A 26,556-nucleotide genomic window follows, 5' to 3' on the forward strand; every position below is an offset into this window, starting at 1 on the left:
TGAGGCAGTGTGAGGAGCAAGGAGAAGAGCAGGACGATGAGCAGAGAAAAAAAAATACGCATGAGAATAGTCAGCAACGATGGACTGTATAAACGCAGAGCTGGAGAACACTGCACAGATGGAGATGGCTGTCACGACAGTGTGTGGAAGAATGCCGATGAGCTGCAGATTTTGAATGATCTTTTTTTTTTTTTTTTTTTTTTTAAGATTGAGTGCAGATACGCGGAGAATATGGGCAGCGTGAATGGAGTTGAAGGGATTTTGCTGAGAATATGGGCAGCGTGAATGGAGCTGAAGGGATTTTGCTGAGAATATGGGCAGCGTGAATGGAGCTGAAGGGATTTTGCTGAGAATATGGGCTGTCTGTGGAGCAACAGAAGCGTGGACACAAATGGAGGCGTTTTTGAGGATGCGGGATGAGGATGAAGCTTTGCAGCAGCGTAAAAAAAAATGGAGTTGCAGATATGTGTGAATTTGAATGGCCAGCAGTCTGATGGATGCAATTCTGGAGATCTGAACAGTGCATACCCTAAAAAATTTCGAAATTTTCCTTTGAAAATGAAGCCCCAGCAGGCAAATGGCTTGGAAACTTCGAATTTCTTCAGAAAAACCCTGCAAATTCTCCAGTAAAATTTAAATTGCTCTGCATTCAAATTTGTCTAAGGAAAACCCCGAAACATCTTTAAGATCTGTACCTGCCACTTGCAAAAACCGAACACCGAGAAGTAAAATGTTCTAGAAACAAACCTAAAAACCCTAAAACCAGCTAAAAATTTACAGTATTCACAAACTGCAGGCTCTAAAATAGCCAGATTTCTCGTTATGCCACATAAATATTTTCAGAATTTTAATTTAATGTGAGATACTTCAGAAAACCCTGCATGCATTCATAAAAAATTTCAAATGATAAACCCGGGATCAAGAACTGGCTGGGCTCTTTTAGAAAACAAAATCTGGTAGTTGGCTGGTTCAGCCGAGAACTTCCCCTAATGCCCGGTAATCTGAAGAAAGGATTTCCTGCACAGCTTAAAATCAACCATTAACCTAGAGGGAGAAAACAATAGTGAAACCCAGATCAAATGGAGATACCTGCCACTATATTTCAGAATCTAAATTATCATTCAAACCCCAAAGATCAGACAAGATACCTGTGCCTAGATCAATCTTCATTAAGCTATCCTCAATGGTTGAAAATAAAATTATGCAGAAAAATAAAACAATCTTACAGCATTTCCAGAAGAGTAACACCAACAAGATTTTTAACCCCAAAGTCTTCCTTTATTGCACAGAAAATGACTACAAGAGAGCTTTCTTTAGCACCAGTCTCTCAGATCGAATGTCTATCTCAAATGACCCCTAGCACCCTATTTAAAGGAAAATTTCCCAATGGCTAGTGCAAGTGATCCATGTCAAACTAATCTCGACCGTCGAAGAGGATCAAGATATCTCTTAATCTCATCTGTCGAATTTTTAATGCATTAAAAAATTGAAATTCTGCATTTATTTACTCAAAAATATTATTTTATTATTCTTAAGTTTTTATTTTATTTTATTATTTATTTATTTATTTATTTATTTTATTTATTTTTCATTTTTTCATTTTTTATTTTTTTTTATTATTATTTTTTATTTTTTATTTTTTATTTTATATCTTTTATATATATATATATTCCTTTTTATTGTTTTTTTTATCTTTTCAATTTTTCAATTTTTAATTTTTAATTTATTTTTAAATGCTCGAACTTAGCCTTTGGAAAAATCACCTAGGACCTAGGACTTAGGACTTATGAGGGGGTTAAAACATTTTCTAACCCTCAAGACACTTTACATCATGACTTTTACAATTTTACATCTAAAGGGGGAAAACCCATTTGACATAGACCCTCATAGACCACCCAGTTCTGCGACACAACTATAATCTAGCAGATCAACATACTAGGATTCTCCTAAGATTCTAATGACAAAATTCATTCCGACTTTGGGGTTAGGCTGAAGGAAAACTCTGCCGATCATGGATCAGTGAGACAAAAAACCTTCCGGAACGTAGATTATCGCTAGAAAATTAGGTCCACCTAGGCAATTTACATACATGACTCAACTCTGCTAAGATTATTTACAATTCACACATGCAGACTGGGTTTACAATATAAATTGATCAAGTCGACGATGACTGTCGAATGGCACGGACACGTCAATCAAGCGCTATCCCTTTTGTGAAGAAAAGGGGGTGTACTGCTGGGAAGTTGACACGTAGTGGTCAACATCTGGCTCCACTTGGGGACACGTTGCTGCACTATAGGAATGTGAGAATCCAGAATCTGCACCCATGCAACACACAACAAAATATAAGTAGCGTCCATCCAAAAAATCATCATATAACATTAAGCACATGAAAGATATAAGCTCTTCATTTATTAACTATCTAGAAAAGTAAATCTAATCCTAAAACAGAAATTAAAATGCTGGAAAAAAAAGGAGTAAGGTTAGAAATACAGAGGATGCCCCATGGCATCAGATGTGTTCAATATAGTGTATACTGAGCATTTGCCTGCTTTCAGGCAAATCTGTCGCCTGCTTGTCGGATGTGCCATGTCCAATTCTGCATATGGTAGGATGTTTTCCTATCCGAAAATCAAGTTGCTCGCGGCCGTCTGATGCATCAAATCTTCTTCTCATTTTATTTCTCTTGCGCTTTTTCTTTGTGGCAGGCTATATTACTGATGATGTGGAACTTTCTGTTTCAAAGCTCTTAGATGAAGTATGTGAGATATGTGTGACATGTTTTTCTTCATCTTGCATCTGATCTTTATTGTTTTTAATTTTATCTGGATCACCTTCAATTAACCACCTTCCAATCGAACCAATGACCCCCTCATAATAAGATGGAGCTTGTTGCAGCAAATGAGAAGGCTCCTGATCTATTGATGTTTCCTGGTTTCTTTCATCCTTAATCCGCTGTTGAAATTTATATACCTGTATTGTAATGGCATTTATCTGGCTAGAGTGTTCAACTTTCATAGCACTGATTTCCCTGGCATGATCTTCTTCCATGGTCAATAACTTTTTCTGAAGACATATCTGATTAGCTTCCATATCTTTTATTATTTTATCGTCTTTTTCCTTTATGGTCATCAAGCAATGCTGCATAGAGTTTATCTCTTCCTTATGATTTGCTTGCATGATAGCTAACTGATTATTATGATCGAATGTCATGATAGTCATTTCTTCATCCATAGTTAATAACTTGTTTTGCATAGAATTAATTTCCCTATCATGATTAGCTTTCATGGTCGTCATATTTTCCTCTAAGCCTGATAACTTGCTTTGCATAAAACTAATTTTTGTGTCGTGATTAATCTTCATGGCCTCAATTTCCTTAGCATGTTGATTTTGCATGATCTCCATCTCCCTATTACGTTTTTCCAGGTGGGTGCATAAAGTTCTCACATCATTGGCGTAATTAGTTTGATTGATCTCCATATTTTTTACCAGCAACATTAGTTCTTGTATAATTTGCTTTTGATCTTCCTTTTCATTGTCATTTGTCCCTGCTTTTCCACTATCATGGATTTGATCTGCAATGGCACAAGTGGATGGCACATTCTGATATGAAGAATTGTCTTGGAATCTTTCACCGACAGCTGGACCTTTTATAAGATTACTTTCATTCTGTTGCACAATTTTAGGGGCACAAGGCGAGCTATCTGGATAACCATATCTATCTTTAAAAGCATTGACAATGTCTTGTAAAGAAGTGAAAGAATCTTCAGGACAATTATTAAACCAATTCAAAGCATCACCCTCTAAAGAAAGGACAAAAAGACGCATTTTGACATCTTCATGATTATACTGAGGGAGACTACAATATATGATCATTATACGAGTAAACAAGCCTAAATTTATTTTAACAACTACTGAATCACCACTTGAGAACAACGGTAATTTAGAAATGGCCACTTCCAGAATATCATGGAGATCATCAGTAAAATGACATGGTTTAAACAAATAATCCATGATGAATAATGAGGGACCAATTGGATGATAGAAAGAGATATCTGCTCAAGAAAATTAATAAATGAAAGAAGTGGAGTCGCCACTTGAACAATGAATCTAATTCTAGGATCCAAAAAGCAACCAACCAGTAGATATGAGGGAGGCTTCTTGTCTAGGAAAAATAAAAAAATGGAGTCGCCACCCAAACAAGAAACAAACCGAAGAGAAGCTGCTGATATGACGAAAGATAAGGTGATGAAAAGATCAAAAGACGCCAAAGAATGTTGAATCTGCCAACTCAAATGAGAGATGAGAAAGATGAAAGAATGATGAGAAACGAGAAGATGAATGTCGAATAAACCAAGGACAGAAAAAACTCTGTCCCCGGCAACGATGCCAAAAAATGTTGGCGTTGCCGGCCAAACGAAAGATAAAAAGATGCACGATGAATGATAAAAAGTTGTTGAAATACCGAGAATAAAGTGTCCCCGGCAACGGCGTGAAAAAATGTTGGCGTTGCCGGGCCAGATGAAAATATAAGAAATGAGAAGGATGATTGTCGTTGAAACGCCGAGAATAAAATGTCCCCGGCAACGGCGCCAAAAAATGTTGTCGCACAGATTGTCACGACAACGCTCAGATCGGGTGCTGTCACCCTGATCCCCGATCTCTCCGTTCAAGCCTGTCTCCCGCGGCTAAGGGGGGTAGACCCTATGGGACAATGGATGACCAACTGTGAGCCAGTTGGGCTGGGAGACACGAAGGGAAACAAGCACTTAATTGATTTTATTAATTTAATAGACCAGTGCCTTGTGGAGTTAATGATTAAATGTTGCAGAAATATGAGCCATGTAAAACAAACATTTATCATCAAATATCCCGAGCGATGTAAGATTTTCAACAAATACACAACGCCTTAACGATGATCCAGCAATTAAACTTAAAAAAAGAAAAAAAATTAAATGCTTTAAATGATCATAAAATTTAAACGCTGATCAGTTACCACTCTCCCATAGCTAACTTTAACTAAACATTTAAGTGCATTTAGCTATAGAGAAATGGAACATAAACACTGCAAAAGTCGCCAAAAATGAAATTTTCAATTTTTTATTAAGCTTTTTCAAAAAATTTTAAATATTTTTATATTTTTTTTTATAAAATTTTAAGTCAAAACTAAAATCCTAAATAAAATAAAATCTAATCTAAACTAAAGTCTAAAAGGTAAAAAGAAAATTTATGAATTTTTATTTTTATAAATTTTTTATTTTTTAAATAGAATTCTAAGATTAAGATAAATCTAAAAATCTAAACTAAATTAAATGAAGCTTAAAACTAAATCTTAAAAGAACCTTTTTATTTTTTTCTAACAATTTATCAGTTTTTTAATATTTTTTTAATTTTTTTTAATTTTTTTATGATTTTAATTTTTTTTTTTAATTTAAAATGAAACTAAACTTAAAATCTTAAATGAAATCTAAAAAAAAACTAGCAAAACTAAAAAAAAAAAAAAAGAACCTTTTATTTTTTATGAAATTTTTATTTTATTTTCTCTTTTTTTTTTTTTTTTTTTTTTTTTTATATTTTATATTTTTCTGATATTATTTTTTAAAATCAAAACCTAAACCAGAATTTAAATCTAAGCTAAACTAACATGATCCATAGAAACTAAAGCAACCTTTTTTATGAATTTTTTATTTATTTTAATACCAAAAATAAAACTAAACTAAACTAAAAAGCTAAAAGGAAATCAAAATAAAGACTAATGCCTAATCTCTAAATATATAACAAAAATATAAAATTTAAATAAAATCTAACTCTGGATCACAAAAATTAAAACTAAAATAAAGGAAAGCTTAAATCCTAATTTAATGAAAACGAAACTTAGGATAGACAAAGCTAATTAAATTAAACAAATAAAATCTAAGTCTAATCCTAAATTAAATTAAGGAAATAAAATATCTTACTGAAATATACATACGTAAAGCCCACAAAAGATTAAAAAAAATTGTGATTTTTATTTTTCTTCTGAATGCAGGTTGCAGCAGGGTTACAATAGGCAGGAGGAATTCGTTGAAGATTACTGCTGCGTGGAGCTACATAGGCGTTTTTGCAAATCTGGATGGATGGTGGGCATGAAGACTGAGGATAACAGCAGATACGCAGGAGGATGAGATGGGACAGCGTGAAGGCAGCTCGATTTTTTTGCAGGTTTCAGCAATGAACAAGTGCGGATGAGGCAGCGTGAGGAGCAAGGAGAAGAGCAGGACGACAAGAAGAGAATAAAAAATACGCAGGAGAATAGTCAACAACGATGGACTGTATAAACGTAGAGCTGGAGAAGACTGCGCAGATGGAGATGGCTGTCACGAGAGCGTGTGGAAGAATGCCAATGAGCCGCAGATTTTGAATGATCTTTTTTTTTTTTTTTTAAGATTGAGTGTAGATACGCGGAGAATATGGGTAGTGTGAATGGAGCTGAAGGGATTTTGCTGAGAATATGGGCAGCATGAATGGAGCTGAAGGGATTTTGCTGAGAATATGCGCTGTCTGTGGAGCAGCAGAAGCGTGGACACAAATGGAGGCATTTTTGAGGATGCAGGATGAGGATGAAGCTTGCAGCAGCGTAAAAAAAAATAACAAAATGGAGCTGCAGATATATGTGAATTTGAATGGCTACCAGTTTGATGGATGCAAATCTGGAGATCTGAACAATGCATACCCTAAAAAATTTCAAAATTTTCCTTTGAAAATGAAGCCCCAGTAGGCAAATGGCTTGCAAACTTCAAATTTCTTCAGAGAAACCCTGCAAATTCTCCAGTAAAATTTAAATTGCTCTGCATTCAAATTTGTCTAAGGAAAACCCGAAAAAATCTTTAAGATCTGTACCTGCCACTTGCAAAAACCGAACACCGAGAAGTAAAATGTTCTAGAAACAAACCTAAAAACCCTAAAACCAGCGAAAAATTTACAGTATTCACAAACTGCAGGCTCTAAAATAGCCAGATTTCTCGTTATGCCACATAAATATTTTCAGAATTTTAATTTAATGTGAGATACTTCAGAAAACCCTGCATGCATTCATAAAAAATTTCAAATGATAAGCCCGGGATCAAGAACTGACTGGGCTCTTTCAGAAAACAAAATCCGGGAGTTGGCTGGTTCAGCCGAGAACTTCCCCTAACGCCCGGTAATCTGAAAAAAGGATTTCCTGCACAACTTAAAATCAACCATTAACATAGAGGGAGAAAACAATAGTGAAACCCAGATCAAATGGAGATACCTGACACTATATTTTAGAATCTAAACTATCATTCAAACCCCAAAGATCAGACAAGATACCTGTGCCTAGATCAATCTTCATTAAGCTATCCTCAATGGCTGAAATAAAATTATGCAGAAAAATAAAACAATCTTACAGCATTTCCAGAAGAGTAACACCAACAAGATTTTTAACCCCAAAGTCTTCCTTTATTGCACAAAAAATGACTACAAGAGAGCTTTCTTTAGCACCAGACTCTCAGATCGAATCTCTATCTCAAATGACCCCTAACACCCTATTTAAAGGAAAATTTCCCAATGGCTAGTTCGAGTGATCCATGTCAAACTAATCTCGACCGTCGATGAGGATCAAGATATCTCTTAATCTCATCTGTCGAATTTTTAATGCATTGAAAAATTGAAATTCTGCATTTATTACTCAAAAATATTATTTTATTATTTTTAAGTTTTTATTTTATTTTATTATTTATTTTATTTATTATTTATTATTTATTATTTATTATTTATTATTTATTATTTATTATTTTTTTTTATTATTATTATTATTATTATTATTATTATATCTTTTATATATATATATATATATTCCTTTTTTATTGTTTTTTTTATCTTTTCAATTTTTAATTTTTAATTTATTTTTAAATGGATCCTCGAACTTAGCCTTTGGAAAAATCACCTAGGACCTAGGACTTAGGACATATGAGGGGGTTAAAACATTTTCTAACCCTCAAGACACTTTACATCATGACTTTTACAATTTTACATCTAAAGCGGGAAAACCCATTTGACATAGACCCTCATAGACCACCCAGTTCTGCGACACAACTATAATCTAGCAGATCAACATACTAGGATTCTCCTAAGATTCTAATGACAAAATTCATTCCGACTTTGGGGTTAGGCTGAAGGAAAACTCTGTCGATCATGGATCAGTGAGACAAAAACCTTCCAGAACGTAGATTATCACTAGAAAATTAGGTCCACCTAGGCAATTTACATACATGACTCAACTCTGCTAAGATTATTTACAATTCACACATGTAGACTGGGTTTACAACATAAATTGATCAAGTCGACGATGACTGTCGAATGGCACGGACACATCAATCAAGCGCTATCCCTTTTGCGAAGAAAAGGGGGTGTACTGCTAGGAAGTTGACACGTAGTGGTCAACAAGCTCCTTTGCAACAAGCCTCTGCAACAGCTAGTCCTCCTGGCTGCAATCTTACCTCACTAAGCTCTACTCACTCATTCTTTTGGTAAGCACGGGTCTTCTGTCTAGAACCTCCCCTTGAGCAACACCTTTGCTCCTTTTAGGCTTCTGCAATCTCTCACTCTCTCTTGAGAACACTTCAGTTGTCCTCTCTGTCCAATCTCTTGTTGGATTCTTCAGATTCACTGCCACTTTTTCTTCAGAGTATTCTCCTTACTCTGTCTTCAAGAACACACCTGGTTCTTCTCTCACAACTTCTCTTGTTGTTACCTATGCATTAGTATAAAAACACACATTCTCAATTTAAAATAGAACATAACATCACCTCACCTTCAAGATCTTAGTATGATCTTGTTTCACCGATTCTTCTGCACTTGAATGGATTGTCCTCTATTTTGTCTCCAAGTCCTCTTTCCTTCAGAACTTGCATTAATCAATCTTCCTTTCTCCTTCAAGGAATCCTTTGTTCCTGTTTACTCCAAGCCTCTGCTGGAATGCTACAGTGTTCCAAGAACTTCAAAAGTTCTCCTTTTACAGATTACAAATTTGTTGTGATACCACGAATGATGCACGGGTTCTCGGCATATAACCATCCTTAGCCAAATGATGCTAGGTTTACCCAGCATATACCCACAGTATGCATTTAACAGTGATGCATCCACAACTGTCCCAGGTATTTAGCTCAAAGAAGGAGTTAAATCTTCAGACCATAAATGGTCAAGGCCCTTTTATAAGTCGTTCCTTTGTATCGGAACCAATCACCCCGCCTGAAACCTTCCTTTCATATTATATGAACCCTTCACAACCTTTATATAAACCACAATCCATATATATATATGACCATACTCCTTTCATATGCTTTGGTTATATATATATATTAACACAAAATACTATCGACGCTTATTTCCCTATGTAATCCTTACACAAAGGAATTCCACGCAATATGCCTTTTTCCTCCTTTATACGAGTTCTGCACAGAACCCGAGATTAAAACCTCATTGCAATCGCTATCGGCTATCTTCCTCAGCCTTACCACATATGTGTTTCATCACCCCTCTAACTCCGATATATGACTATCGAAATCGTAAAACACTGCTTAAGTCTTAAACCACCCAACGCTTCAAAACTTGTCCACTGAGGCTTATAATTGTCGTCGGTTCCATAACTTATCGCTCCACCATGCTTTGGCTGCAACCTCTGCCTTCTCTGAATGCCGATTCCCGATGTTTGAACCTCCGATTGCCGATTAGCGCTTAATTGCTATCGGCATATCGACATTCCATTATATTGGCCCTTGATTACCTCAAACCGCAGATCGAACTGGTTCTCTAGACCCAATAAGACTATAAATCAGTCTCTATAATAATTCACGTCCGGAACTTAGTTCTGACTGTGTTTTGCACTAATTTTTTCAGTGTAAGGTTGCGAGATTTACTCTCCATAAATAGTCCCGCTGATGCGATGCTTCGCCGCCGCCTTCAAAGAAATTATCCAGACTGTTGATCCATGTGATCAAACAGTTCCTGTGCACTGGTATTTTAATCCCTCGCTCTTCAATTTACTTAGTTTTCCTCGCTAAGTCTTCAGGTTTCTATGGGTTTAGCTTCTCCTCAAAGGTTTTCTTCAAAGGTTCTGGGTCTTCTGTTCCACTGCTCAACTACTCCTCTGAACTCAATTCCTCGAGCTACCAATTTCTCTTTCACTGAAGAGCACCGCTTTAATGCTTCAATGGGACTCGATGGTCCATTACGATTTTCTGAATCGTTCTCCTCTTTGTGCTTTGCCTTCGACTGTGTTTGCCTACAATTATTGCAAACCTACGGTTTCACACCATAACAATCATGGAACACGCATTTCATACATTATGACATAGTCAGGAAAACTCTGCATATATTAATGTAAAAGCACAAATTACGTCCGAGAAACCTCGGTCTCACACAGGCCTGATTTCTACTATTCGTGGCCTCTCCCTATTGAACGCGTAGGTTCACTATTTATAAGAATGCATTGGATTGGATCATTGGAGGATCCGATCACCCCTCTAAGAAAAGTCTTAAAGCTCTTTGCATGCATGCATATTTGGCAGACTTTATCTACTCCATCTTTTCCTCTGTTTTAAAACAGAAAAGTCTCCTTATGAGCTCAATGGTCCATATCTACTATAATTAATTCCTAAAAGCTCTCTCTTGCTCCTAGAGAGTTGGATTTGACTTCTACCACTTATGTTCTCATTTATTTATTTTGAGAGTATTCTCCCATTATCTCATTAAATCACTTAAAAGCCTAAATATTAAATTGACTTGAGACTTAGGAAAACTATTTCCTAAAATGCATGATCCCCTATGTCTACTATTTACAATGATTTTCCTTGGGCTGAATGCTCCTGCATCAGACTCCCAAAGTAGAAAATATTCATAATATTCTGATTATGTGTCTTTTGGTCTTGGTCTTCCTGGATCCCATACTTTGTTTTGTAACTGTCTAGATGCTTTGTTCCTTTGCTGTTGTTGCACCTCTGTTGTCTTTTGCTCCATATTCTTCTTCCCGTCAATCAGGTTCAACTTCTGATTGATCTTGTTCGCTGTTGTTACCATTTTTCTCCATTTGGTCCGCTTCATCATGAGCTCCCACATTTCTTCAATTTCTATGTCCAGCATATCTTTGGGCTGGTCCATATTCTGCTCCTTACTTCTTTCTCTTTCTTTGTGTTCCAGGTTGTTGCTGCCTCCCTACCATCCTTACCCTCTTTCATGATTGAATCATCACTGTTCAGCACTTCCTCCAGCAAATTAACTTCTCTATTCCATGGATTGAATTCTTCCACAGAATCTCCTTCTTCCATCTTTATTTGGCTGTTCACTTGTGCCAAAGCTCCTCCAGCATTTGCAACAAAACCTGCACACTCAAAACACTTGTTAAAATCAAAAACATAAGGCTGTTGTGCCTTATCTTCCTTTAGCAACAATTTAGTTTGCTGCTCTATTTTCTCCTTCTAACACATCAGTACGTTGATTCGAATTCTCAGCAGAATTCATGAGACTGCCAGTTAATCTCTCTTCTACATCATCTGTTCTAATGATGTCTTCCTGCTTGGGTTCACAGTAGTGAACTTCTTCTACCTTAACCTGTTGTTGGTTATTTTCACTTTGAAATTCTTTGATTCCTACTGCCTCTTTACCATTTTCAAACAATCTCTGCTCAATCTCTTTGATCACATACTCATACTCAATCATGCTATTTACTGAACCTACAAACAAATTATTACACCTTCCTGCCTCCATGGCTACTTGAGACACATCTTCTTCTTCGGAAACTGTAACTGCAGCTTCTATTCTACCGTCAAGTTCTCTCATCAGTTTCTCCAGCGGTTTAATTTCCTCTTCACACTTAGCAAGCACTTCATCATAATGCTCTCTTCTTCCAGCTTCATCCTTCACATGCTGTGTTACAGTATTAATATAATGTCTTCCTTCAACCCTTGTACTCTCAAGGTCTTTCTGCTGTAGCAAATCACTACTTCCCTCATTCAAGAGGTCTTCTTCATCATACTCTGTTCTCCTAGAGTACTCCTCCAGACTTTCGACATCTTCAAAAGACTGTCCATCCTCTTCAAAACACTCCTTTGTTAGTGTTCCTTTTCCCAAGGTTAAATCCTTTGCATAGGGTTCCTCCTTAACATCTTTCAGTAGATGTCCTTCTTCCCTACTATTTGTCTCGACAGTTTCCATGGCTATCTCCACTGTGCCTATCATCATAGTGAATTGATGATCGTTTACTATGTTTTCAGCTAACATAGTCTCTTCCTCAAGTTTGCCTTCAGTGCCTTGCTGTTTATCTTCTCTGAAGATATCTTCAAATGGTTGCTTTTCTCCTGCAATATCTGCCATCATACACAAACTATCAATTTTAAAAATATAAGACCCTATGGTCTCACTTGATGGTTCAACCATCATATCTCCTTGCGGTTTTAAATCATTCATATGATTAAGAAATTCTTTGATAGTCTATTCTTCAATTTCCTCAAGCCCTTCACTTGGTTGCTTGATATCTTTCTCCAACTGTATATGAGATCTATCTATCTCATCTTTCTCCAAAACAAAATTTTGATTTTGTTGGTCTTCTTCCTCTTTTATGACAATATCAGCCAATTGTCCTTCATCTGTTTTACCTGTAATCATACACAAATTGTCAGGTTTGAAACCATGTGACCCTTTGGCCTCACTTGAAGTTTTAGTCTTCAAGTCTTCATTTTCACTTTCTCCTAGAAATTCTCCTTGTTCTGGTTCACAAATGGACTCTTTCATTTCTAACTCAACTTCCTTGAGTTTTTCCTTTAGCCACTTTACTTGCTTTTGCTGTAGCCTTCTCTGCATCTCATGCCATTCCACTGGCTTCTTCCTCAAGACCCAACCTAGTCTCTGGCTTTCCTCATGCATTCTCCTTAATGCATTGAGTTGCTCTTTTAATTCAGCGACCTCTTTGTCAATTTCTTCTTTACTCATCCTCTTGCCATTTGCTTTGGCATCCTCTTTCTTATATCCTCTGCTGTGACTTCTCTATGAACCTGTGCTATGACTATCAGTAGTCATGTTCTTCTCTTCTTTCTTCATGAGCTCCTTTGCAACAAGCTTCTGCAACAGCGTGGTTGCAATCTTACCTCACTAAGCTCTCCTCACTCAGTATTTTGGTAAGCACGGGTCCTCTGTCTAGAACCTCCCCTTGAGCAACACCTTTGCTCCTTCTATGCTTCTGCAATCTCTCACTCTCTCTTGAGAACACTTCAGCTGCCCTCTCTGTCCAATCTCTTGTTGGATTCTTCAGGTTCACTGCCACTTCTTCTTCAGAGTATTCTCCTTACTCTGTCTTCATGAAACACACCTGGTTCTTCTCTCACAGCTTCTCTTGCTGTCACCTATGCATTAGTATAAAAACACACATTTTCAATTTAAAACAGAACATAACATTACCTCACCTTCAAGATCTTAATATGATCTTGTTTCACCCATTCTTCTGCACTTGAATGGATTGTCCTCTATTTTGTCTCCAAGTCCTCTTTCCTTCAGAACTTGTATTAAGCAATCTTGCTTTCTCCTTCAAGGAATCCTTTGTTCCTGTTTACTCCAAGCCTCTGCTGGAATGCTACAGTCTTCCAAGAACTTCAAAAGTTCTCCTTTTACAGATTACAAATCTTCTCTGAAACCACTAATGATGCACGGGTTCCTAGCATATAACCATCCTTAGCCAAATGATGCCAGGTTTACTTAGCATATACCCATAGTATGCATTTAACAATGATGCATCCACCACTGTCCTAGGTATTTAACTCAATGAAGGAGTTAAATCTTCATATCATAAATGGTCAAGGCCCCTTTATAAGCCGTTCCTTTGTATCGGAACCAATCACCCCACCCGAAACCTTCCTTTCATATTATATGAACCCTTCACAACCTTTATATAAACCACGATCCATATATATATGACCATACTCCTTTCATATGCTTTGGTTACATATATATATTAACACAAAATACTATCGACGCTTATTTCCCTATGTAATCCTTACACAAAGGAATCCCACACAATACGCCTTTTTCCTCCTTTATACGGGTTCTGCAGAGAACCCGAGGTTAAAACCTCATCGCAATCGCTATTGGCTATCTTCCCCGGCCTTACCACATATGTGGTTCATCACCCCTCCGACTCCGATATATGACTATCGAAATCGTAAAACACTGCTTAAGTCTTAAACTACCTAGCGCAATTCTTTACACAATACAAAGGAATTGCATTAACCTACCACCCAAATCACATAAGGCGGACTTCAAAACTTATCCATCGGCGCTTATAATTGTCGTCGGTTCCATAACTTATCGCTCCACCACGCTTTCGCTGCGACCTCTGCCTTCTCTGAACGCCGATTCCCAATTTCCCAACCTCCGATTACCGATTAGCGGTTAATCGCTATCGGCGTATCAGCGTTCCATTATACTGGCCCTTGATTACCTCAAACCGCCGATCCGACTGGTTCTCCGGACCCGATAAGGCTATAAATCGGTCTCTATAATAATTCACGTCCGGAACTTAGTTTCGACTATGTTTTGCACTAATTTTTTCAGTGTAAACAGGGATTTAGGTTGCGAGACTTACTCTCCATAAATAGTCCCACCGATGTGATGCTTCGCCTCCTTCAAAGAAATTATCCAGACCGTTGATCCATGTGATCAAACGGTTCTTGTGCACTGGTATTTTGATCCCTCGCTCTTCAGTTTACTTAGTTTCCCTTGCTAAGTCTTCAGGCTTCTATGGGTTTAGCTTCTCCTCAAAGGTTTTCTTCAAAGGTTCCAGGTCTTCTGTTCCACTGCTCAACTACTCCTTTGAACTCAATTCCTCGAGCTCTCAATTTCTCTTTCACTCCAGAGCGCCGCTCTGATGCTTCAATGGGACTCGATGGTCCATTACGATTTTCTGAATCGTTCTCCTCTTTGTGCTTTGCCTTCGACTGTGTTTGCCTACAATTATTGCAAACCTACGGTTTCACACCATAACAATCATAGAACACACATTTCATACATTCTGACATAGTCAAGAAAACTCTGCATATATTAATGTAAAAACACAGATTACACCCGAGACACCTCGGTCTCACACAGGCCTGATTTTTACTATTCGTGGCCTCTCCCTATTGAACACGCAGGTTCATTATTTATAAGAATGCATTGGATTGGATCATTGGAGGATCTGATCACCCCTCTAAGAAAAGCCCTAAAGCTCTCTACATGCATACATATGTGGCAGACTTTATCTACTCCATCTTTTCCTCTGTTTTAAAACAGAAAAGTTTCCTTATCAGCGCAATGGTCCATATCTACTCTAATTAATTCCTAAAAGCTCTCTCTTGCTCCTAGAGAGTTGGATTTGACTTCTACCACTCATGTTCTCATTTATTTATTTTGAGAGCATTTACATATTCTCCCATTATCTCATTAAATCACTTAAAAGCCTAAATATTAAATTGACTTGAGGCTTAGGAAAACTATTTCCTAAAATGCATGATCCCCTATGTCTACTATTTACAACGATTTTCCTTGGGCTAAATGATCCTGCATCATGTTCCAAGGCCCAAAGGAGGATGGTCTCACACCTTGAGACATGGGAAGGCTAGCACCACCTTGAGAGCCCTCAGCGTCGGAGCAGAGATAGGCATTATTGACCACCTGGAGATCTATGAGACCACTTTTGTGCCCCAAAACCAAAATTGCAGTCCACAAAGGGAGATTGACATAGACCTAAGGGCCAACCCTTTGTAGATGATTTTAGAGGGCCTCCACTCACATCATGGCACCCTGAGTCCTCTGCGCTTGCTCTAAGTAAGCTTACGCATGGATGACGTCAGTGTTATCTCTCCTATGGCTCGCACGTGTGGGCTAGTTTGAGGTTTATTCATTGGCTACTAGGTCGGCTTGTGACCTAGCTTGCTACTTGCACATTATTTTATGATTTTTAGGGGCCTTAGGATAAAATTATAGTTCGAATTCGTCATATAAATAGAGGAATCATTCATTGTAACTCTCATCATCACACACTTGGGATTTTCAGCCTCTCTAACTGAATTCAGCCTTCTTTCTTGTTGTAATATTCCTAATTAGCCATGGCTAATTGGAATATTCGATTTTGTTCAATTTTGCCTTCTATAGTTATTTATAAATAAAAGGGTGAGGAAAAGGGGACATAACTCACTTTTAGAATAAAGTCACTCCCTAGTAGCACAACGTTGTGACTAAAGGGGAGCCAAGGGGGCCAAGGACCACGCAGACGCTTGGAGGGACTATGCAGAGGGAAAAGAACACGTGGCAAGAGAGGGACTACGTTGGAGGAGGTGGGCCTTGGGATTGGGAGAGGCCAACGCTATAAAGGAGAGAGGAGCCTCCTCATTTTGGCATTCGATGATGTGTATTTGAGCTAGTTACTTCGACTTAAAGCATGCTCGCTATTTAGCCTGTCTGCAGCACTGTTTAGTGCATCGAGTGTTTCTGTTCGGAGATCTCACCCTTAGCCCCGGGGGACTTCGAGTGCTTGCTTGGGCAAGGTAGTTTCTAGCAGTCTTTTGCAGTATGATTGATCTTCCACGTAGAGGAGGAGTTGAGCATTTGAGGACTGCGCAGTCTTGAGAGAGAGGGACACAGTTTCGGTTGGTGGGAGTTCCGGATTGGGGTTTTGAGGAGGATTTGAGCTGGGAGGTTGAGCAAGGGATCAGCTCTTGCATAATGGAGGATTTTGGCAGAGTTTTGGGCTGAGTTTTGGAGGATTCTACTTTTCTGGGTTTCTTGAGTAGAGTCTGATTCCAGAGTTTCAGCATTTTCTGAGGAGGGGAACAGCCCCAAATCCTCATTTGATTTCCAGTAGTAGTAGTAGCACGACAGTTCTCCAACAGCTTGGACGCAGTTCAGAGAGAGGCCATTCCTTTACTGTTCTGAGTGTATTTCTTCACTTTCCTTGTGCAAGTCGAGGTGCCATCTTTTTGATCAGCTCCTGTACTCATTCCATTACTCAGTGTAATAAAATGGCTTAGCATTTCTCTTTGCATTTCTTGAGTATCTGCTTATATTTCATGTTTACATTATTATATGCTGCACCACTATTATTTTTATCACGTTGAGCTTCTGGGTTACTATATCATTTGTACGTATTTGGTTAGAGTTTGCTTGGGTTTGAGGGATATCCCGGAATTGGGATATTATAGTGGTATCAGAGCATAGATCTGGCTTAGCCTGTGGAGCTAGCAATCTATGAAACCGGGGGAAAAGCCCTACATCTGTTACAGAGGTAGGATATACAGAGACACTGGGCGTAGGTTGGAAAACACCTACGGAGAGGGAGACTGTGTTTGGGTGGTGGACACAGAACAGGAGGAGCCTGTGGTAAACGCAGAACAGGAGCCTGTGGTGGACGCAGAGCAGGAGGATCCGATGTCAGATGAGGACAGGAAGAGATTTGCGAACATGCTCCTCAAATCAGTGCAGGATCTGTCGAGGCAGATTGAGGTGATGGGGCAGAGATTCATGGCGATAGAGGCTAGACAGCGTGAGAACCCATGGGTTTTCCAGGTTGGTGAGGGATCGGGTACATCCCACCATTTTCCAAAGCAGGGTGCCACTCAGCGTGATACTACTCAGCAGATGGCTCACATGCCCCTACACGTTCCACCATGCCCACTTTCCTAGGAGCAGACACGGAGGCGGGAGCCCAACAGGATGCTGAGCCCGGTCATATGGGCGATTATTTTGCAGAGTACCAGGCCTATGTGCAGGAGTTCAGGGATGCTTTCTCATTCAGAGACTTTGTTCAGCTCCAGCGGGATAGTAGACCCCGCGACCATCACAGAGGATACCGACATTATCATGATGAAGACACCCACCACACAGCTAGTAGATTCCACTTGCCTATGTTTGATGGCTCATCAAACAGTTCGGCAAGGTCGTGGGTGGAGAAGCTGGACATCTACTTCCAGCTTAACCAGATGTTGAAGACAGAGGCCATCAAGGTGGCGACATTATATTTGGATGGTGAGGCCCAGGATTGGTGGTTCCATGGGTTGGTTACACTTGGACACTCCACAGTGACGACATATGCCGAGTTCACCAAGAGATTTGATGGAGAGGTTTGACTGGAGGGATCCGGAACAGCACTTTGTTGCGCTGACGAGGCTCAAACAGACTGGGAGCCCAGAGACCTACATTGCAAACTTCTTGAGGGTTTCAGTGATGGTGCCAAATCTATCCGCGGCACGGAGGATCTACATGTATGTTGAGGGGTTAGCAGAGCCACTTTGGGGTCTAGTTAGATCCACTAGACCAGCCACACTCCAGGATGCTATCAACAGGACCTGGGACTTACAGGATGCCTTACCCAGGACCCGGACACCTTACCCCTAGAGACAGGCTTTCTAGCCTAAGGGGACGGATGTGAGGATTCCACCTCCAAAGGGGAATCTAGGACGTGCACAGATTGATGATGATACCAGGAGGGATTTGAAGAAGAAGCGGTTGTGCTTTACTTGCCAGGAGCCGTGGGCACCGGGACATAGATGTGCTACTGGCAAAGCACATTTTATTGAGGTCTTCTCCGATAGCAGCGGGGAAGATGATGAGGAGGATGATGTGGAGGCAAGAGATAGTCATGCAGTGTAGGATCCTTTGCCACCTCCACCACCAGCAGTAGGTGGTGCAGCTTTTGCACCTACCGGAGGGGCCCTTGCAGCATTGCGAGGAGTCCCCAAGTATTTGACGTTGCGCGTACGAGGGACAGTATGTGGCCAGTGAGTATCAGTTTTGGTTGACAGTGGGGCAACCCACAACTTCATCGATGCACAGATGGTTGAGCGGAGAGGTATACAGTCAGAGAGCTTCGATGGATTTTCAGTTTTAGTCCCAGGAGATCAGACCATGGTGTGTGCTCGTTATGTACCAGAGTTATCCGTGACGATGAGCACCTACACACTGACTGACCACTTTTTCGTGGTCGATATTTCGGACACCAACGTGATACTGGGTGTTCAGTGGCTCATCACTCTAGGGAAGGTCACGATAGATTGGAAGACCCTAGAGATGGAGTGGGATGATGAAAAGACAGGGAGGCATGAGAAGATACGGGGACAGCACACATATCTGCCTCAGACTGTTTCAGCTCATCAGATGGAGGCAGTCTTCCGAAAGGGAGACATAGAGTGGGCAGTGGAACTGCGTGCATCAGAGGCAGGGACTACAGGGCAGACAGTGCACCCAGAGATACAATCCATCCTTGACCGGTATGCCATAGTATTTGGGGAGATTCCGCCAGGACAGCCACCAGACCGGGGGTTTGAGCACACCATTGAGCTTGAGCAAGGCATACAGGCAGTGAATACTACCCCCTATAGGCATCCCAAGGCCTATCGGGATGAGAATGAGCGGGCCATTCAGGAGTTGCTGGCTCTTGGGCACATTCGGCCAAGCACAAGTCCTTTTGCTTCTTCCGTGGTGTTGGTAAAGAAAAAGGACGGCACATTGAGGATGTGCATTGACTACAGGGCCCTGAACAAGAAGACACTGAAGAACAGGCACCCCATACCCAGGATTGATGAGTTGATGGATGAGTTGAGAGGAGCACGGTTCTTCTCAAAGATTGATTTGAGATCTAGGTACCATCAGATTCGCGTGAGGGAACAGGACATTCCCAAGACCGCCTTCAGGTGTCACTATGGGCACTTTGAGTTTTTGGTGATGCCCTTCGGGCTAACCAACGCCCCAGCTACATTCCAGTCTTGCATGAATCACATCTTCCACAGTCACTTAAGGAAGTTTGTGTTGGTGTTCTTTGATGATATCCTCATTTACAGCAGGACTTGGGAGGAGCATCTCCAGCACATTGAGACAGTATTGCGCATCTTGGAGGAGTAGCAGTTCTATGCCAAGCTCTCCAAGTGTGAGTTTGGATTGACAGAGATGTTATACTTGGGACACATCATAGAGATGGACGGAGTGAGGGTCCACGAGGAGAAGATCAGGGCCATCAGAGATTGGACGAAACCAAGGAATGTGACAGAACTCCGAGGGTTCATTGGCATTTTTACTTACTACCGGAAGTTCGTCAAGAGTTTCTCACAGTTTGCTGCACCCCTAACAGATCTAACGAGGAAGGGGGTATTCAGTTGATCGGATATAGCACAGAGGGCCTTTGACAGGCTCAAGGAGGTTATGAGCAGCTGCCCAGTGCTTGCATTGCTAGATTTTACGCAGCCATTTGTTTTGGAGTGTGATGCATCGGGAGAGGGGATCGGCGCAGTGTTGATGCAGGGAGGTCACCCTATAACCTTTGAGAGCCGGAAGCTCCTTCCACATGAGAGGTTGTATTCTATATATGACAAGGAGATGCTGGCCATCATGCATGCATTGGCCAAGTTCCGGCAGTATTTAGTGGGTAACAGGTTCAGGGTGAGGATTGATCACAACAACGTCAGGTTCTTTGTGGAGCAGAAGTAGCTACAGGAGAGGCAGCAGAAGTGGATTAGTAAGATCCAAGCGTATGACTTTGACATTGAGTATGTCAAGGGTAAGAACAACGTGGTAGCAGATGCCCTTTCACGTAGACCAGCCACGTTGTCTCTTATGAGCTTGGACGCAGACTAGAGGGCTCGACTCTTAGTAAAGTACTCCAAGGACAAATTTGCATGTGAGGTTCTGGATGGGCGGGTGGCAGATGATAGGTACAGGGTGGTCGATGAGATCATCTACTACAGGGACCGAATCTTCTTGACTGAGGGATCTCAGCTCAAGAAGAAGATACTTCAGGCATCACATGATTCACCATTGGCTGGCCATCAGGGGTTTACCAAGACCTACAGGGCCATTAGAGAGAGGTTCTCATGGAAGGGCCTGTAAAAATTTCTGTTTTCCCACCCGGTTTTCAGTTTCTCCTTATTTCTCCCATGTAGTTAAATGCCCATTCCCATAACCATACATTTAACAGACTGAAAAAAATAAATATTGCTGAAAACACAAATTCTGGAAATTTTTCAGAATGCTGGAAATTGCAGAATTAAAAATCAGCAATTAAAAACAGCCATTAAAACACATTAAAACACTGATATTTTTGGTCAACTTGACCCTGGAAAAACCCCCTACAACTCTTGGGGAAAACCAGTTTGAGAGCTCTTCTTTATTTCTGAAAATTGTCTTTTTACAGTGAGAATTATTCAGCAAAAAATCAGCAAGCAAATTTACAACTTATCTCCTTTCCCGTGCCTCACAGCAATCTGGAAATTACAGCAAACAGGACAGCAATAAATGTTGTACGACCTCCGTTTTGTGTGCAGAAAAATCAGCAAACTGCTCCTCGATGTTTGTGCAAAAATCTGCCTTTCACTATGTGCTGAATCAGCTGTACAAATCTGCTCAACTGCTCTCTTGGAATGTGTGCCAAGCTGCTGTCTCCTTCTCCTTCCTGCTCAGAAATCTCTCTTGCTCTCTTGCTCTCCTTCTCCCAATCTGCTCATGAAAGAATGAATGACCTTTTCCTCCTTTACTATAACTCCAAGTGACTTTTGGGTGATCCAAGTGACTTTTGGGTGATCTCTAAATCCAATGGCTGAAATAGATTTAGATCAATGGTTGAGATTAAATGCTCATTTAAATCTCACTTTCTATTTTTTAATTCACCCCACTTTAATAAAGACCCACTTAGTCATTTATTTCCAAAGTCACTTTTCCTTTCTAATTTTTCATTGACTTTATAAAAGTCACTTTAAAATTAGACTTAATAACTTTATCACTTAAAGTCACTTTTAAATTAGATTTAACTTTATAAAATTATAAAGTCACTTTAGGAGAAAAATTAAATTCTTTTGGACACTTTTCCCTAGGCCAAAGATCAAAGCCTAAGGGAACCACCTGTCCTCCGGTACCAAATTTCAACAGGGCCTCAAGGAGGACATACTCCAGCATGTCCGGGAGTGTGATGTTTGCCAGAGGAACAAGGGGGAGATGAGCCATCTCGCGGGATTATTGCAGCCTCTTCCCATTCCGAAGGGGAAATGGGAGTGTATTGCGATGGACTTCATCACAGGGTTGCCCATGGTACAGGGCAAGGATTGCATCTTTGTCGTCATTGATCGACTGACAAAGTACGCACATTTTTTCGCCATATCCGCACACTACATAACAGCGCAGGTGGCCGAGCTGTTCTTCAGAGAGGTCTTCAGGCTACCAGTTATCACCCACAGATGGACAGGCAGACAGAGATAGTTAACAAGTGGCTCGAGGGCTACTTGCGTAACTATGTCAGTGGGCAACAGCGAGCATGGCTGAAGTGGCTGCATCTAGGGAGTACTACTACAACACTACACATCACATGTCCATTGGTATGTCACCATTCTATGCTTTGTATGGATATCATCCCTTATCTTTTGCTGGCATGATGTTTGGTGCTAGGAAGGCTCCGAGAGCCAAGATTTGGATCCAAGAGAATCGGGATATTCTCCGAGCTCTCAAGGATAATATGGCTACAGCGCAGAACCAGCAGACGTTGTATGCCAACAAGGGTCAGGTGGAGAGATAGTTTGAGGTAGGGGACTTGGTATACCTACGATTACAACCATACCGACAGTCGTCACTGAAGTAGAAGGGGGCTGAGAAGCTTAAACCCCGCTTTTATGGGCCATACAGGGTGATACACAGGATTGGATAGGTTGCGTATGAGTTGGAGCTGCCCCAAGGCAGCAAGATTCATAACGTATTTCATGTATCATGCCTGAAAAAGGCATTAGGGCAGCATGTGACAGTGACAGATGAGCTACCACCCACAGATGATGAGGGGCATTTGGTGTTGCAACCAGAGGCTATTATTGATACCAGGGAGAGGTAGCTGCAGAGCAGGACAGTCCGGGAATTCTTGGTGAGGTGGAAGAATTTACCAGATGAGGATGCCACTTGGGAGAGTGAGAAAATTTTGCAGCATCCATCACTTCAGTTGCTTGAGGACAAGCAACATCTTGTCCGGGGAGACTGTAACATTCCTAATTAGCCATGGCTAATTGGAATATTCGATTTTGTTCAATTTTGCCTTCTATAGTTATTTATAAATAAAAAGGTGAGGAAAAGGGGACGTAACTCACTTTTAGAATAAAGTCACTCCCTAGCAGCACAACGTTGTGACTAAAGGGGAGCCAAGGGGGCCAAGGACCACGCAGAGATGGGGCCCACGCAGACACTTGGAGGGACTGTGCAAAGGGAAAAGAACACGTGGCAAGAGAGGGACTATGTTGGAGGAGGTGGGCCTTGGGATTGGGAGAGGCCAACGCTATAAAGGAGAGAGGAGCCTCCTCATTTTGGCATTCGATGATGTGTATTTGAGCTAGTCACTTCGACTTAAAGCACGCAGGCTGTTTAGCCTGTTTGCAACGTTGTTTAGTGCATCGAGTGTCTCCGTTCGGAGATCACACCCTTAGTCCCGGGGGACTTCGAGTGCCTGCTCGGGCAAGGTAGTTTCCAGCAGTCTTTTGCAGTAGGATTGATCTTCCACGTAGAGGAGGAGCTGAGCATTTGAGCACTGCGCAGTCTTGAGAGAGAGGGACGCAGTTCCTGTTGGTGGGAGTTCCGGATTGGCGTTTTGAGGAGGATTTGAGCTGGGAGGTTGAGCAAGGGATCAGCTCTTGCATAATGGAGGATTTTGGCAGAGTTTCGGTCTAAGTTTTGGAGGATTCTACTCAGTCGCAGCGCAAAGCCTTGAGGGACAACGTAGATCCCCAAGGGGGCGATTTTTGGGGGTCGGCTATTTCAGAAAAGCTTTCTGGGTTTTTCTGGGTTTCTTGAGTAGAGTCTGATTCTAGAGTTTCAGCATTTTTTGAAGAGTGGAACAGCCCCAAATCCTCATTTGATTTCCAGCAGTAGCAGTAGCATGGCAGTTCTCCAGCAGCTTGGACGCAGTTCAGAGAGAGGCCATTCCTTTACTGTTCTGAGTGTATTTCTTCACTTTCCTTGTGCAAATCGAGGTGCCATCTTTCTGATCAGCTCCTGCACTCACTCCATTACTCAGTATAATAAAATGGCTTAGCATTTCTCTCTGCATTTCTTGAGTATCTGCTTATATTTCATGTTTACATTATTATATGCTGCACCACTATTATTTTTATCACGTTGAGCTTCCGGGTTGCTATATCATTTGTACGTATTTGGTTAGAGTTTGCTTGGGTTTGAGGGATATCCCGGAATTGGAATATTACACTTGTGGAGACTTGGAATTTATGAATGCATTTTGAAATTGGAGCCGATTTTGCTTATCTTTGGAGTTAATCTTTGGATCAATGGATGGAATCTTTGCATGTTATCTTGTAAGTGATCCTAATTGTTGCATATCTATTTCTTCATGTCGCTAATTGTGCCCTAATTTGTTGAAGATATATTGATTGGTATCTAGATGATCTATTGCATGCATTACTCATTCATAACATGTGAATGAATGTCCTATTGGTGAACCTTTATTGGCTCTCCCATGAAAAGTCCATTACGCTTTGCATAGATAATTGATTGAAGTTTTGGCTGCTATGGCACCAAAATTTCGGCCTCCTTAGAAACTTATTGGCTATATTGTACTTGTACTGTCAGTTTGTAAGGTCTTACAAAATAACTATTATGTAGAATTTAGTAGATGAATCCAACCAAGAATTAATTTATGTCCAATCCCTTTTTTGAATCCCACCAATTATCGACTACCAGAGAATGTTAAATATGATAGCCTAAACCTGTCCTGAAAGTCAACTATATGCTAGCCTAATCATGTCTCTTTGAATCGTCCAGTGGGTTATGGGCATCGAACAATCTCATTCCTTTAGATATCGTTTTTGGGATTCAACTGCGTTAAGTAAGTCATTAACGTATGACCATTTCCATGAGAGTCAGTCGTAACTGACTAATTTCTCATGATTTTTGAATTGTTCACTTAGCACTCATTCCTTTTTTACTCATACTTCTTTGCTCCTTTTTATGACATAGAAGACACTTATATCATAGGGTATATGTAAACTTTAATTGAGCTAGTAACATAATTGATGACTTGAACTTAGAAGCTATATAAAAACTATATGGAATTATATTGGACCACAAACTGAGGTAGACAAAAGGACTCTTGATGTGTACCATTTTCATCCATGTTGAATGTCAAGAGACAATGTATGGTACTGTATCTTTCATGACTTGTGACAAACTGTATTCTTCAGAGGAAAGTTGGATGCATCTTTCTTGATCCTCTACCTATAAATTTCCTGTTAATATCTCATGTGTAGAAATATGCAATCACAAAGCAAGTGAGCAGACAATATTTTATCAATTGTATGTAGTTTTTATTCAATGACCTTTCTTTCTTATATTTTGTTCAACTATGTCTAATTTATATGTTTGGTGAAAATGGTTTTCAAATTCTAGATCATGCTTGACTGAATTGTTCAAAACAGGTGACATATCTGCCAATGTCTATTATAATCACAGCATTTAAGAAACAGGATGTCAAACACCCACTGGAAGGATTTGGAGTCCTTGTTCCATCTAAAGAAGAGAAAAATGGTTTTCAGACATTAGGCAAGTCACTACCTCGTCCTTTCTTTAAAGGGCTATAACAATGATTTCATTTAATAAGTCTGCCATATATTTTCATTTGTTCTAAGAAGAAACAGATTTTAAGAATTAACCATCGCTTGTCATTGGGGATATATAGTGCTTCTACATCGTAAGTTATATCAGAAACTCCCTTCTACAGGTACACTTTTTTCTTCTAACATGTTTCCAGATAGAGCACCAACTGATCAATATTTGTTTACAACCTTTATTGGAGGTAGTCGGAACAGGAAGTTAGCTAAAAGCCAATTGTAAGCAAATATTTAGAAGAGCAATTCAAACTGTTGTTATTTCGCCAAGTAAATGTTTAGCAGAGCAATTTGTATTTTTTTTGTTATTTCATTTTTGTTTTTATTTATAGATTGTTTGTTAACCATTCATTCTGCCAATAAAGCATTCCACCACTTTGTTCACTTCATTCTCACATATTGGCAGAAAGGACTTACAAGAAGTTGCAGTGAATGACCTGAATAAAATTTTGGGTTTGGGAAGTGACCCATTGTCAGTGAAGTAAGTACATTTGATGGTTTGATGCTTGAATATTTTTTTAGCATGTGGCTCCCAATTCCCTATGGCCATCTTGAGTCATGTGAAAATTATGCACTTTGATTTCAAGAAAATTATTGGCCATCAGATTCGGCTGTGTTTCTGTTTTTAGTAGTTCTTTGGGCACTTGTTTCTGCAACTATTTCAATATAAAAAAATTCTTAAACAGATAGGCCTTTGAAAAGTTTTCTAAATTGAACTTCACGTACTTTGCAGGCATATCTACTGGAATGAAGCATTTCCTCTATACAGTCTTGATTACAACTCTGTTGTAGCTGCCATCGATAAGATGGGAAAGAGTCTTCCAGGGCTCTACTTTGCTGGTAAGCTATACCTTGCATTATTTAGCTCACATCATTACTTCATATATCTATATGAGGAAAA

The 26,556-nt window shown here is 40.0% G+C and overlaps 1 protein-coding gene across 1 annotated transcript in view; it reads left to right on the top strand.

The window, feature by feature from the left end:
• The window catches only part of HEMG2 (Flavin containing amine oxidoreductase family), a 525,695-nt gene that overhangs the window by 497,998 nt on the left and 1,141 nt on the right, over window positions 1-26,556 (top strand). The window contains exons 14-17 of the mRNA XM_089438658.1: window positions 25,467-25,590; window positions 25,769-25,877; window positions 26,062-26,136; window positions 26,389-26,495. Coding sequence (XP_089294784.1) covers window positions 25,467-25,590; window positions 25,769-25,877; window positions 26,062-26,136; window positions 26,389-26,495 — 415 coding nt within the window. The remainder of the gene's footprint in view (window positions 1-25,466; window positions 25,591-25,768; window positions 25,878-26,061; window positions 26,137-26,388; window positions 26,496-26,556) is intronic.

The sequence above is a fragment of the Pinus tabuliformis genome, chromosome 9 (genome assembly GCF_031772625.1).
Source record: "Pinus tabuliformis cultivar Carrire ecotype Pingquan chromosome 9, CPIR1, whole genome shotgun sequence".
Taxonomy (NCBI): Eukaryota; Viridiplantae; Streptophyta; class Pinopsida; order Pinales; family Pinaceae; genus Pinus; species Pinus tabuliformis.